Source organism: Diaphorina citri, unplaced genomic scaffold (assembly GCF_000475195.1).
Source record: "Diaphorina citri unplaced genomic scaffold, Diaci psyllid genome assembly version 1.1 scaffold3080, whole genome shotgun sequence".
In the NCBI taxonomy this organism is placed as follows: Eukaryota; Metazoa; Arthropoda; class Insecta; order Hemiptera; family Psyllidae; genus Diaphorina; species Diaphorina citri.
Window position 1 is genome coordinate 39388 of NW_007380492.1, and position 13256 is coordinate 52643.

The 13256-nt window shown below is 41.0% G+C and overlaps 3 protein-coding genes and 1 long non-coding RNA gene across 5 annotated transcripts in view; 2 read left to right on the top strand and 2 right to left on the bottom strand.

The window, feature by feature from the left end:
* Nucleotides 1–8156, bottom strand: part of LOC113471830 — a 12266-nt gene extending 4110 nt beyond the window's left edge. Inside the window, exon 1 of the long non-coding RNA XR_003394374.1 lies at nt 7535–8156. This is a non-coding gene — a long non-coding RNA (uncharacterized LOC113471830). The remainder of the gene's footprint in view (nt 1–7534) is intronic.
* LOC103519968 overlaps nt 1–13192 on the top strand; it is a 41857-nt gene extending 28665 nt beyond the window's left edge. The window contains 2 exon segments of the mRNA XM_026831263.1: nt 8034–13021; nt 13023–13192. Of these exon segments, the coding sequence (XP_026687064.1) occupies nt 8034–13021; nt 13023–13086 (5052 nt within the window). The 3' untranslated portion in view covers nt 13087–13192.
* LOC108253765 lies at nt 2453–3824 on the top strand. 2 transcript variants are annotated; one of them, XM_026831267.1, is made up of 2 exons: nt 2453–2734; nt 2927–3824. In XM_026831267.1, exon 2 carries the CDS (start codon nt 2943–2945, stop codon nt 3765–3767), a length of 825 nt encoding a protein of 274 aa, XP_026687068.1. In that variant the 5' UTR covers nt 2453–2734; nt 2927–2942; the 3' UTR covers nt 3768–3824. The 2 variants fall into 2 exon arrangements, with proteins under 2 accessions (XP_026687068.1, XP_026687067.1); XM_026831266.1 differs by having other exon boundaries at nt 2453–2738; nt 2927–3823.
* LOC103519967 (integrator complex subunit 8-like) lies at nt 4531–7524 on the bottom strand. The gene is made up of 3 exons (XM_008485056.3): nt 6444–7524; nt 6081–6260; nt 4531–5883 (listed from the first exon to the last, which is right to left on the bottom strand). The coding sequence occupies exons 1-3, from the start codon at nt 7465–7467 to the stop codon at nt 4565–4567; spliced, it is 2523 nt and encodes an 840-aa protein (XP_008483278.1). The 5' UTR covers nt 7468–7524; the 3' UTR covers nt 4531–4564.
* Nucleotides 13193–13256: the final 64 nt, after the last annotated feature.

Sequence of the window (13256 nt, forward strand, 5' to 3'; positions counted from 1 at the left end):
GACAAACAAAAAAAAGTATTTTTCTTAAAATTTAAAAAAAAAAAAAAAAAAAAAAAAAAAAAAATGGGCAAAAGTACTAAAGAACCCACTATACTAATCATAAACAAAAGTTACTGAAAGTTAAATATGTACTCGAAAATTTATCAAATCTTAATTCTCATCATTATCACATATTCACAGAACAAGAAGAGAAATCTAGTGCCACTCCTCCTCTCTCGTCTTTGTCTCGGTGCAACTTGCATGTTTCAACACCCACCTATTCCAATGCGAGCAATATGGACGAGTCACTTCTTATATCAACTTCGTCTGGAATTACAAGCAATACAGAAGGGTCACCCATCACATCTGGAATTACAAGTAACAGAGATGAATCACCAGTGTCTACTTCCTTTGGGATTACAAACAATCAAGGCACGTCACCCATTACATCTTCACCTTCCGATCAATGTGGAGTTATATCGTCCTCACAAGTTCCCCTGTCCGACTGTTGTGATTCAGGTAATGAGTTCAACACACTCATAGCTAAGATCACAAGTTTAAACTCGGATACATTTTTGATTCTGAAAAGTTGGAAATCAACCAATCAGATTACCCCATTCAAGAGTTAATTAAACTTTGATTGTAATCCTGTCCATAGATAGTGAGATATAATGCCCCTTAAACTATTGCATTCGTAAGTAAAGGGGACTCCAAATCTCAATGGTGTGGTGACTTGGAGTGTTTGAATCAGAGGAAGAAATTTTTTTGGGTAGATACGACAATTTTACTGGGGGTCTTCGTTTAGACTTTTTTGATATCTATCATAGTTTTCTCTAAACAATTCGGACAGACATACATAAATATATAAACGGTCAAACTTTCTTGACTTGGCGGGGCGGAGCGCTACCGCACTCCTTAATACATGCCTCGTCCATATTTCTCTTTTATATATATAGATTAGTTTCGAGTCTCACAGTTGCTAGATACCTACTTAGCAACCACTGTTCCACTGAAGTTAAGCAATATTGTACTTGATTGGTATCTGGATAGATTACTATCTGTATAATCACATGATACTGGTTTTTTACAGCCCTAATTAGGTTGGGTGTGGTTAATCTGAGTTAGTGAGGGACAGTGTGACTGAATTGAGGCTAAAGCCCCTGTCTTTAAAAAAGCAGTTTTACAGTTATTATTATTAAACTCACATAAAACTAACGTCTCTCTTTTATTTTCAGCTGAAGCAAAAGGATCATCTTCCAGTGACTCTTCAGAGGTATTGCCGTCGACGCATTGTGATCTGTCTCAAAATATACAAGTAACGTCTCTCTTTAATTTTCAGCTGAAGCAAAAGGATCATCTTCCAGTGACTCTTCAGAGGTATTGCCGTCGACGCATTGTGATCTGTCTCAAAATATACAACAGGAGACAATTCAGGACCCAAAATCAAACACCCTACCCTCCCCACACACTATAGCAGATGCACGGAAACCTTTAGTTAAGAAATCCATGGCAGAACGCTGTAAGAACAACGTCCTCCTTTCTGGTTTATTGAGAAAACGTAAGTCTCGTATTTCAGACTCTATTTTCTCTCAACAATTCCTCAACTTATCCCCCACCTTTTATTTTCCAAATCCCATAATACTTACTTATCCGTGTCCGAGATTTCTCCTGTGTGAACATCAAATTGTTTTCCTCCAGAATTCTGCAACTGTTATGGCTGCTGGAGTACAGTCATAACAAGTAAGGTATTTTACTTACAATTTAAGTAAAAAAAAAAACTTTTTCAGACTATTTTCTCTCACCCCCCACCTTTTATTTTCCATACCCCATAATACTTACTTATCCATGTCCGAGATTTCTCCTGTGTGATCATCAAATTGTTTTCCTCCAGAATTTATTTATTTATTTACGGGACTAACCCTTTATACAAAAATGACAATAGAAAAAAATACACTAAAACTAAACAACCCATGTAATGAGCTGCTGGAGTTTGAACTCCAGGACAGAGTTCTGCGTTTGTTTCTTGAGTTCCAGCTCCAAGGATTGGAGTAGGTTTTGTGCACCAGCATATTCTTGCATGTCATTCAGTTCTCTGGCTTTGGCAAGGATGACGAATGAGTATTGCTGGATAAATTTCAAGGCCATGAATTTGAAGCACAGCTGATAGCTGATTCAGCTGAATTTTTTGGCTGATAGGAGCGATAGAGCTTGATCTTGATCCCTAATCAATCATCAATCTGACAATCTAAAGTTGTCTTCTGAGAAGGTAATAAAGTCGCTCCTGCCCTCCCTAAATAGATATATCCCTTATTATCTAACTGGGACCCAGAGAATCAGTCCGACCCTCATTTCCGTGTTCGTGGGAACATCACAAGATTCACAAGCACATCAGTTGCAACCACCTTGCAGTTTTGCATGTAAGTTTTGAATTTCTGACGTTTTTTCCAGTTGGAACCTGTCAGAATCAGTTTGTCTTCTTTTTTCTTCATCAAAATATGTAGGAGAACTGAATACCTACCGTAGAAGAACGCTTATGAACTCCCTGAAGACAGTTCAAATTTCAGCCTCTGATTTTATTTTTCCATCCATAGTGGCCAACAAGTGAAACAGTTCATATTTCACAAGACAAGGGACACCAAAGAAAAGTTTTCATTTGATAATTTTCTAACCAACTGTCTTCCGAAGGTTTTCAACATCTTGTGACTTGTGATCTACAAAAGAAATTTTGTGTCTTCGGTACAAGTTTATCAACTTGGTAGGTAGGTACCATAGTTCTTGAGTTTTTACCTCAAGGGGGGTTTACTTGGGTCAAATTGATAATCTATACCTATCTGGAGATTTTTTTCCTTCACTACTGTAAACTAGGCAGAGGAAGCCTACTTAGGTATGTTTAGACTTGAGTTTTACAAAAAAATTATTTCCTTGTACTTGTTTGTTTGAATTTCAGGGCCCGGGCAGCCATAATGGCCTCTGAACTGTTAGAGCTAGGTTTAACGGAAGAAGAGCTCAATGAGATAGCATATGTTGGAAATAAAAGTATTATATCAGATACTCCACCTCCTTGTACTGAAAACAGACTCAAACAGATAAGAAAAAATGGATCAAATGAAAAGAAATACAACAGAAAAAAAAATTTTGAGAGCTCTTATTACAGTGATTCAGATTCTAGTTATGGAAGTAGTGACAATTTTTGTTTTGACTCAAATGGAAATGGTTCTTTTATTCCACGTGGTGTAAAAGACTTTGGTCAGTGTACACCAAATAAGGCATGTGGCCGAGGAAAACCTTTCTATCCAGATTCAATACAACCTTATCTACTTAAAACTCAAGTGACTGATTACAATCATTTCAATAGAATGAAACAAGAACTGAATCCTTTGATAGAAAAAATGACTGACAGTGCACTGTGTCGAAATGAAGCCATTGAAATGATGTGGTCACAGACAAAAAGTTCAAACACTAAAAGTAGTTGTGACTCTAGTATTATGATTGATTCAGAATCGAAAGAAAATGATCTCAGCACAGATGAAAGCTCATCTTCAATCATAGAATCATCAAGTGAACAAATATGTCAAGTGAAAAAAAGTCCAACAAAAGGTAAAATAAGTGATTATGCCTCAGTGACCTCCATATCTAATGGGTCATACAAAAATGAGTCCAATAATGATAATAATAATTTTAGTGACTCTACCAGAAAGAGGAAAGACATTAAAATAAAAACCCAACTGTATATTCCACCTCATCTACGGAGAAAAAATGGTAAATTCCAAGGATTTATTTTAATTTGAAATCTAATGAAAAATGTAGGAAGAATGTGCTAGTTATATTTGACTAGCTGTTGTGCCCGTGCTTCGCCACAGTTTAGAATATTTTAGTAAGAAAAAATTCTCCGTCAGTAAGAAACGGTCGAGCTGCGACACCTCTGAGCTTTGATTAGGAAATATATATTTCATCTTTATACCTGTTCCAGGGTACATAAGTACATTAAATATATAAATACATACAGACAGGGCTTAACAAATCTTCTTTTGATACTATCTATTAGTTTTTCACATTTGTTTCTGGGGGTCATTTTAACAGCTAGAACGGGTTTTTTAATAGTCTGGAAATTTAAGGGTTGGCAAAGTTCTATAACTACAAAAATCAGGTGGGGATTATGGGACTCTTGGTGAAATACCCCCGGCGAAATAAAGAAGAAATAATAAAGAGAGCAAAGACAAAACTCAAAATATAATATAGCTTTGTTCTAGGTCCCTGCTATAATCAAAAGTCTCTGCTCTGTGTTCTCTCGTGTTTCGGTGCTGGGAGTACGTGTTTGGCGCTTCTTGGTGTCTCGCANNNNTGGTAGTGTCGTTGTAGGACACTTGCACACCTAAAGTGTGTCTGCACGTATGACCTCCAAGCCAAGTTAAGGGGGTCCGACCAGCGAGGTTTAGAAAAGCAGAGACAAGAATCTAAACCTTTTACACGCGGAGTCTCTAAATTTTTATGCTTATCTGATTTCGGAAGACACTAGGTGTTTTAAACCACTTCTCGCGGTGATCACATCCAGGACCTTTGTTGGGGAGTGTCGAACCCACGACCTCTAAGCAACATACTGAGAGGCAAGAGCCTGCAGGAATTTGGTTTTCCTTTTATTAGCTGCTTCTCTCTTAATCTCCTCATTGTTATTAGCATTGAGTTCCAACAGGCCGATGATATTGATAGCTTGTTGCTTACGTACATACTCATTCCGCTTATGATGTAGACATACCAGGTATTCCAAGATGTTCATATCCCAGATACAATCATAATAAGAATCCATAGCATCAGCACAGAAGTTCTCTTCAGCAAGTGATTTGAATGCTGTTGTATAGTCTACCTCGTCTAGGAACTGACACAGGACAGCTGCTTGGGTATAACATTGCAAGTAGATACAACACTTGATCATACGCCGGTATACATGATTATCAACAAGTCTATTGATACGTCGGGAGAAATAATCCGTGATAGAGATGATAGACAGGATGTAATACTTCATGGCAGAACTAAAGTGTTTGTTGACGAAGAAAATGTCCGCGAGCAGTTTGAGAAAGTTGACATTGTTTGGTTCATAACGTAATGCGTCTGTGAGGAGAGAGGATAATATCTCCAAGATGGAAGTCACGGTACGTGCGTTGGTGTACATGGCTGCATTACCAGGGAGCATGGAAGGCCACAGGTTCATCCACTCTATATGAACTTCCATGGATTGATCATCACGTAGAATATTATATACACGGGTGAATAGTGTAGCCATGACAATGATAGCAGTAGGTTCCCGTAGCTTGGTTAGGAACTGACTCATTTGTAACACAGAGATAGGTGACTCACGTACAGGAGGTTGAGGACCGCCATAGTTACCATGTTTCCGTTTGTTCACAGCGAATATCGGAACGACAAGATCCCACAAGTCTCGCGAGAATTTCTTGTTTCCCTTTGACTTTTCCATTTCAATACAGGCCACAGCGAGGGAAGCACACAGTTGAGTAGCAATACAACGTTGTACCATAGGGAAGGTAGATAGATATTGCCACTCCATGAGGTTCAGTAATGCTAGACTACATGCCTCTATGATCTCTAGTCTCGGTATCACGTGATTATCATTTGACTGAAGACATTCCAAACACTCCTGACTCCTTGTGATCAAAGTCTTAGGATCCAGGCTATGGGCTGGCCACTGATCCAGTAACTGATTGATACTAAAGTGTAGAGACTCCCATGTAATAAGCTGCTGAAGTTTGAACTCCAGGACAGAGTTCTGCGTTTGTTTCTTGAGTTCCAGCTCCAAGGACTGGAGTAGGTTTTGTGCACCAGCATATTCTTGCATGTCATTCAGTTCTCTGGCTTTGGCAAGGATGACGAATGAGTATTGCTGGATAAAACCTGCAAACAAATAAAAAATGAACATTGATTACTTGCATCACTCTCCCTTCTTTGTTTTCGGGGTGATAAGTTACAGTTCCCTCTATTATCCTCCTTCTCTCTTTGACTTTGGGATGATGAAACCTTCATTGTTACAGTTCCCTCTATGAAACTTCTTCTGAGAGAAAAAAGTATGCACATAAAAGTAGGTATATCACCTGCAGGAAAGTTCATGATGACACTCTGTAGAGGAATGGGCAATTGCCATCGCTTGTGACAGAGGTTCCACATGCATTTGTTACTGTTTGTGCACAGGGTGTAGATGTACTGCTTGATGTCTTCTACGTTGAAACTGGCTATTAACTGTCTCTCTGTAGCTACCAGGTCACAGTTCCTACCTGTGAAATAGAATGATATTATGTACAAAACGGTGTGTGATTATATTTAGTCTCATAAGCTATGTCCTATAAAATGCATTTTAGAGTACAGATATAGTTGAAATGTTGCTTGGTCACATTGGCAAAAAAAAAATGTCCTTGTTGATTGTTTGGAAAAGGGCCATGATATTGATCCATACATACCAGATTCATTCTGAGTAATCCACAGAGCATCCATAAGACTACTTGACTCCAGAACAGACGACTGATCCATGTTCTTCTTTTCCAAGATGTCTGCCACCTCTTCTTTGCTGAGCAGAGTTGATACCTCTTTATGCTTAACCAAACTCTGTACAGTTGTCTCATCACATTGGTCAAGTAGTTTGAGTAAAAACAGCTGAAGTTTCGTTTTAGTTTCTAGAGTAGCATTTTTCAGAACAGGTGCCAGGGCCCACACTAGAATATCAATCCCTTTCTTGGAAGCACACAACTTGGTAGCATAGTCAGAAATAACAGGTGCTTGTCTGATAGCATTGAGTGTTTGTATTTGAAACAGTAAATCTCTTGCAGCACTAAACTTGCCTGTCGCTAGAGAAGCTGCAACATCAAGCTCTAGGGATATACGAGCACTCATTGGAATTTCATTGACCAGATTATCTTGTTGTAGAATACCAATGACATTCCTATAGTCATTATTGATAGAGTCTAGTAGCATGAGTTCCAATGTGTTCTTCTCATCAACATCAACTCCAATTGCTTCACAATAGCCTTGTATATCTCCCTGTGTCACAGTACAGTAGGGAGATACGGGACCTTCAGGCAGACTATCAAATATTCTTTTACAATGAGCTATGTTACTTTTAGCTTCAATATAATCTTCTCTATACACTTGGTAAGCACTTAGGTCAAACAGTATTTGACATAGGAATTCCATGAAATTCAATTGAAACCCAAGTGTGAAATCATGTCTATGTGTGTCCACATTTTGTTCAATTAGAGCTGTAAAACACTGAGATGTTGGAACAATAATGTACCCTGAGGGTTTATTGAAAGTGCACAGGACTTTAAGGAACTGCTCACTTCTACCACTCATACTTTGAAGATGTGACAGAAGTTCTTCATTTTCTGTAAGACTACCTTGTACAGCATTCATTCGTATTTGTTTGAACTCAATGGCATTGGATAATGTTTTCAGTACCCAGCGGTGAAATAGTGATAGTGAGAACATGTACTCATCTGGAATGCTTGTAAGATTAATGTCAATTAGTGTATTGGAATCATGTGAGGGGGAATACCCTGTCTGATTACAACATCCAGAAAGAATCTACCCTTCACTTGGTCCTGCGTCTGAGAGGAGGAATGCAAATCTTTGTGAAGACTTTGACCGGTAAAACCATCACCCTAGAAGTTGAACCCAGTGATACTATTGAAAACGTGAAGGCCAAGATCCAAGACAAGGAAGGTATCCCTCCTGACCAGCAACGTCTCATTTTTGCTGGAAAGCAGTTGGAAGACGGACGTACCCTGTCTGATTACAACATCCAGAAAGAATCTACCCTTCACTTGGTCCTGCGTCTGAGAGGAGGAATGCAAATCTTCGTCAAAACTCTCACTGGAAAAACCATCACCCTAGAAGTTGAACCCTCTGACACTATTGAAAACGTGAAGGCCAAGATCCAAGACAAGGAAGGTATCCCTCCTGACCAGCAACGTCTCATTTTCGCTGGAAAGCAATTGGAAGATGGACGTACCTTGTCTGATTACAACATCCAGAAAGAATCTACCCTTCACTTGGTCTTACGTCTCCGTGGTGGTATGCAAATCTTCGTGAAGACTTTGACCGGTAAAACCATCACTTTAGAAGTCGAACCTAGTGATACCATTGAAAACGTGAAAGCTAAGATCCAAGACAAGGAAGGTATCCCTCCTGACCAGCAACGTCTCATTTTCGCTGGAAAGCAATTGGAAGATGGACGTACCCTGTCTGATTACAACATCCAGAAAGAATCTACCCTTCACTTGGTCCTGCGTCTGAGAGGAGGAATGCAAATCTTCGTCAAAACTCTCACTGGAAAAACTATCACCCTAGAAGTTGAACCATCTGACACTATTGAAAACGTAAAAGCCAAGATCCAAGACAAGGAAGGTATCCCTCCTGACCAGCAACGTCTCATTTTCGCTGGAAAGCAATTGGAAGATGGACGTACCCTGTCTGATTACAACATCCAGAAAGAATCTACCCTTCACTTGGTCTTACGTCTCCGTGGTGGTATGCAAATCTTCGTGAAGACTTTGACCGGTAAAACCATCACTTTAGAAGTCGAACCTAGTGATACCATTGAAAACGTGAAAGCTAAGATCCAAGACAAGGAAGGTATCCCTCCTGACCAGCAACGTCTCATTTTCGCTGGAAAGCAATTGGAAGATGGACGTACCCTGTCTGATTACAACATCCAGAAAGAATCTACCCTTCACTTGGTCCTGCGTCTGAGAGGAGGAATGCAAATCTTTGTGAAGACTTTGACCGGTAAAACCATCACTTTAGAAGTCGAACCTAGTGATACCATTGAAAACGTGAAAGCTAAGATCCAAGACAAGGAAGGTATCCCTCCTGACCAGCAACGTCTCATTTTCGCTGGAAAGCAATTGGAAGATGGACGTACCCTGTCTGATTACAACATCCAGAAAGAATCTACCCTTCACTTGGTCCTGCGTCTGAGAGGAGGAATGCAAATCTTTGTGAAGACTTTGACCGGTAAAACCATCACTTTAGAAGTCGAACCTAGTGATACCATTGAAAACGTGAAAGCTAAGATCCAAGACAAGGAAGGTATCCCTCCTGACCAGCAACGTCTCATTTTCGCTGGAAAGCAATTGGAAGATGGACGTACCCTGTCTGATTACAACATCCAGAAAGAATCTACCCTTCACTTGGTCCTGCGTCTGAGAGGAGGAATGCAAATCTTTGTGAAGACTTTGACCGGTAAAACCATCACTTTAGAAGTCGAACCTAGTGATACCATTGAAAACGTGAAAGCTAAGATCCAAGACAAGGAAGGTATCCCTCCTGACCAGCAACGTCTCATTTTCGCTGGAAAGCAATTGGAAGATGGACGTACCCTGTCTGATTACAACATCCAGAAAGAATCTACCCTTCACTTGGTCCTGCGTCTGAGAGGAGGAATGCAAATCTTTGTGAAGACTTTGACCGGTAAAACCATCACTTTAGAAGTCGAACCTAGTGATACCATTGAAAACGTGAAAGCTAAGATCCAAGACAAGGAAGGTATCCCTCCTGACCAGCAACGTCTCATTTTCGCTGGAAAGCAATTGGAAGATGGACGTACCCTGTCTGATTACAACATCCAGAAAGAATCTACCCTTCACTTGGTCCTGCGTCTGAGAGGAGGAATGCAAATCTTTGTGAAGACTTTGACCGGTAAAACCATCACTTTAGAAGTCGAACCTAGTGATACCATTGAAAACGTGAAAGCTAAGATCCAAGACAAGGAAGGTATCCCTCCTGACCAGCAACGTCTCATTTTCGCTGGAAAGCAATTGGAAGATGGACGTACCCTGTCTGATTACAACATCCAGAAAGAATCTACCCTTCACTTGGTCCTGCGTCTGAGAGGAGGAATGCAAATCTTTGTGAAGACTTTGACCGGTAAAACCATCACTTTAGAAGTCGAACCTAGTGATACCATTGAAAACGTGAAAGCTAAGATCCAAGACAAGGAAGGTATCCCTCCTGACCAGCAACGTCTCATTTTCGCTGGAAAGCAATTGGAAGATGGACGTACCCTGTCTGATTACAACATCCAGAAAGAATCTACCCTTCACTTGGTCCTGCGTCTGAGAGGAGGAATGCAAATCTTTGTGAAGACTTTGACCGGTAAAACCATCACTTTAGAAGTCGAACCTAGTGATACCATTGAAAACGTGAAAGCTAAGATCCAAGACAAGGAAGGTATCCCTCCTGACCAGCAACGTCTCATTTTCGCTGGAAAGCAATTGGAAGATGGACGTACCCTGTCTGATTACAACATCCAGAAAGAATCTACCCTTCACTTGGTCCTGCGTCTGAGAGGAGGAATGCAAATCTTTGTGAAGACTTTGACCGGTAAAACCATCACTTTAGAAGTCGAACCTAGTGATACCATTGAAAACGTGAAAGCTAAGATCCAAGACAAGGAAGGTATCCCTCCTGACCAGCAACGTCTCATTTTCGCTGGAAAGCAATTGGAAGATGGACGTACCCTGTCTGATTACAACATCCAGAAAGAATCTACCCTTCACTTGGTCCTGCGTCTGAGAGGAGGAATGCAAATCTTTGTGAAGACTTTGACCGGTAAAACCATCACTTTAGAAGTCGAACCTAGTGATACCATTGAAAACGTGAAAGCTAAGATCCAAGACAAGGAAGGTATCCCTCCTGACCAGCAACGTCTCATTTTCGCTGGAAAGCAATTGGAAGATGGACGTACCCTGTCTGATTACAACATCCAGAAAGAATCTACCCTTCACTTGGTCCTGCGTCTGAGAGGAGGAATGCAAATCTTTGTGAAGACTTTGACCGGTAAAACCATCACTTTAGAAGTCGAACCTAGTGATACCATTGAAAACGTGAAAGCTAAGATCCAAGACAAGGAAGGTATCCCTCCTGACCAGCAACGTCTCATTTTCGCTGGAAAGCAATTGGAAGATGGACGTACCCTGTCTGATTACAACATCCAGAAAGAATCTACCCTTCACTTGGTCCTGCGTCTGAGAGGAGGAATGCAAATCTTTGTGAAGACTTTGACCGGTAAAACCATCACTTTAGAAGTCGAACCTAGTGATACCATTGAAAACGTGAAAGCTAAGATCCAAGACAAGGAAGGTATCCCTCCTGACCAGCAACGTCTCATTTTCGCTGGAAAGCAATTGGAAGATGGACGTACCCTGTCTGATTACAACATCCAGAAAGAATCTACCCTTCACTTGGTCCTGCGTCTGAGAGGAGGAATGCAAATCTTTGTGAAGACTTTGACCGGTAAAACCATCACTTTAGAAGTCGAACCTAGTGATACCATTGAAAACGTGAAAGCTAAGATCCAAGACAAGGAAGGTATCCCTCCTGACCAGCAACGTCTCATTTTCGCTGGAAAGCAATTGGAAGATGGACGTACCCTGTCTGATTACAACATCCAGAAAGAATCTACCCTTCACTTGGTCCTGCGTCTGAGAGGAGGAATGCAAATCTTTGTGAAGACTTTGACCGGTAAAACCATCACTTTAGAAGTCGAACCTAGTGATACCATTGAAAACGTGAAAGCTAAGATCCAAGACAAGGAAGGTATCCCTCCTGACCAGCAACGTCTCATTTTCGCTGGAAAGCAATTGGAAGATGGACGTACCCTGTCTGATTACAACATCCAGAAAGAATCTACCCTTCACTTGGTCCTGCGTCTGAGAGGAGGAATGCAAATCTTTGTGAAGACTTTGACCGGTAAAACCATCACTTTAGAAGTCGAACCTAGTGATACCATTGAAAACGTGAAAGCTAAGATCCAAGACAAGGAAGGTATCCCTCCTGACCAGCAACGTCTCATTTTCGCTGGAAAGCAATTGGAAGATGGACGTACCCTGTCTGATTACAACATCCAGAAAGAATCTACCCTTCACTTGGTCCTGCGTCTGAGAGGAGGAATGCAAATCTTTGTGAAGACTTTGACCGGTAAAACCATCACTTTAGAAGTCGAACCTAGTGATACCATTGAAAACGTGAAAGCTAAGATCCAAGACAAGGAAGGTATCCCTCCTGACCAGCAACGTCTCATTTTCGCTGGAAAGCAATTGGAAGATGGACGTACCCTGTCTGATTACAACATCCAGAAAGAATCTACCCTTCACTTGGTCCTGCGTCTGAGAGGAGGAATGCAAATCTTTGTGAAGACTTTGACCGGTAAAACCATCACTTTAGAAGTCGAACCTAGTGATACCATTGAAAACGTGAAAGCTAAGATCCAAGACAAGGAAGGTATCCCTCCTGACCAGCAACGTCTCATTTTCGCTGGAAAGCAATTGGAAGATGGACGTACCCTGTCTGATTACAACATCCAGAAAGAATCTACCCTTCACTTGGTCCTGCGTCTGAGAGGAGGAATGCAAATCTTTGTGAAGACTTTGACCGGTAAAACCATCACTTTAGAAGTCGAACCTAGTGATACCATTGAAAACGTGAAAGCTAAGATCCAAGACAAGGAAGGTATCCCTCCTGACCAGCAACGTCTCATTTTCGCTGGAAAGCAATTGGAAGATGGACGTACCCTGTCTGATTACAACATCCAGAAAGAATCTACCCTTCACTTGGTCCTGCGTCTGAGAGGAGGAATGCAAATCTTTGTGAAGACTTTGACCGGTAAAACCATCACTTTAGAAGTCGAACCTAGTGATACCATTGAAAACGTGAAAGCTAAGATCCAAGACAAGGAAGGTATCCCTCCTGACCAGCAACGTCTCATTTTCGCTGGAAAGCAATTGGAAGATGGACGTACCCTGTCTGATTACAACATCCAGAAAGAATCTACCCTTCACTTGGTCCTGCGTCTGAGAGGAGGAATGCAAATCTTTGTGAAGACTTTGACCGGTAAAACCATCACTTTAGAAGTCGAACCTAGTGATACCATTGAAAACGTGAAAGCTAAGATCCAAGACAAGGAAGGTATCCCTCCTGACCAGCAACGTCTCATTTTCGCTGGAAAGCAATTGGAAGATGGACGTACCCTGTCTGATTACAACATCCAGAAAGAATCTACCCTTCACTTGGTCTTACGCCTCCGTGGTGGTATGCAAATCTTCGTGAAGACTTTGACCGGTAAAACCATCACCCTAGAAGTTGAACCCAGTGATACTATTGAAAACGTGAAGGCTAAGATCCAAGATAAGGAAGGTATTCCTCCTGACCAGCAACGTCTCATTTTCGCTGGAAAGCAGTTGGAAGATGGACGTACCTTGTCTGATTACAACATCCAG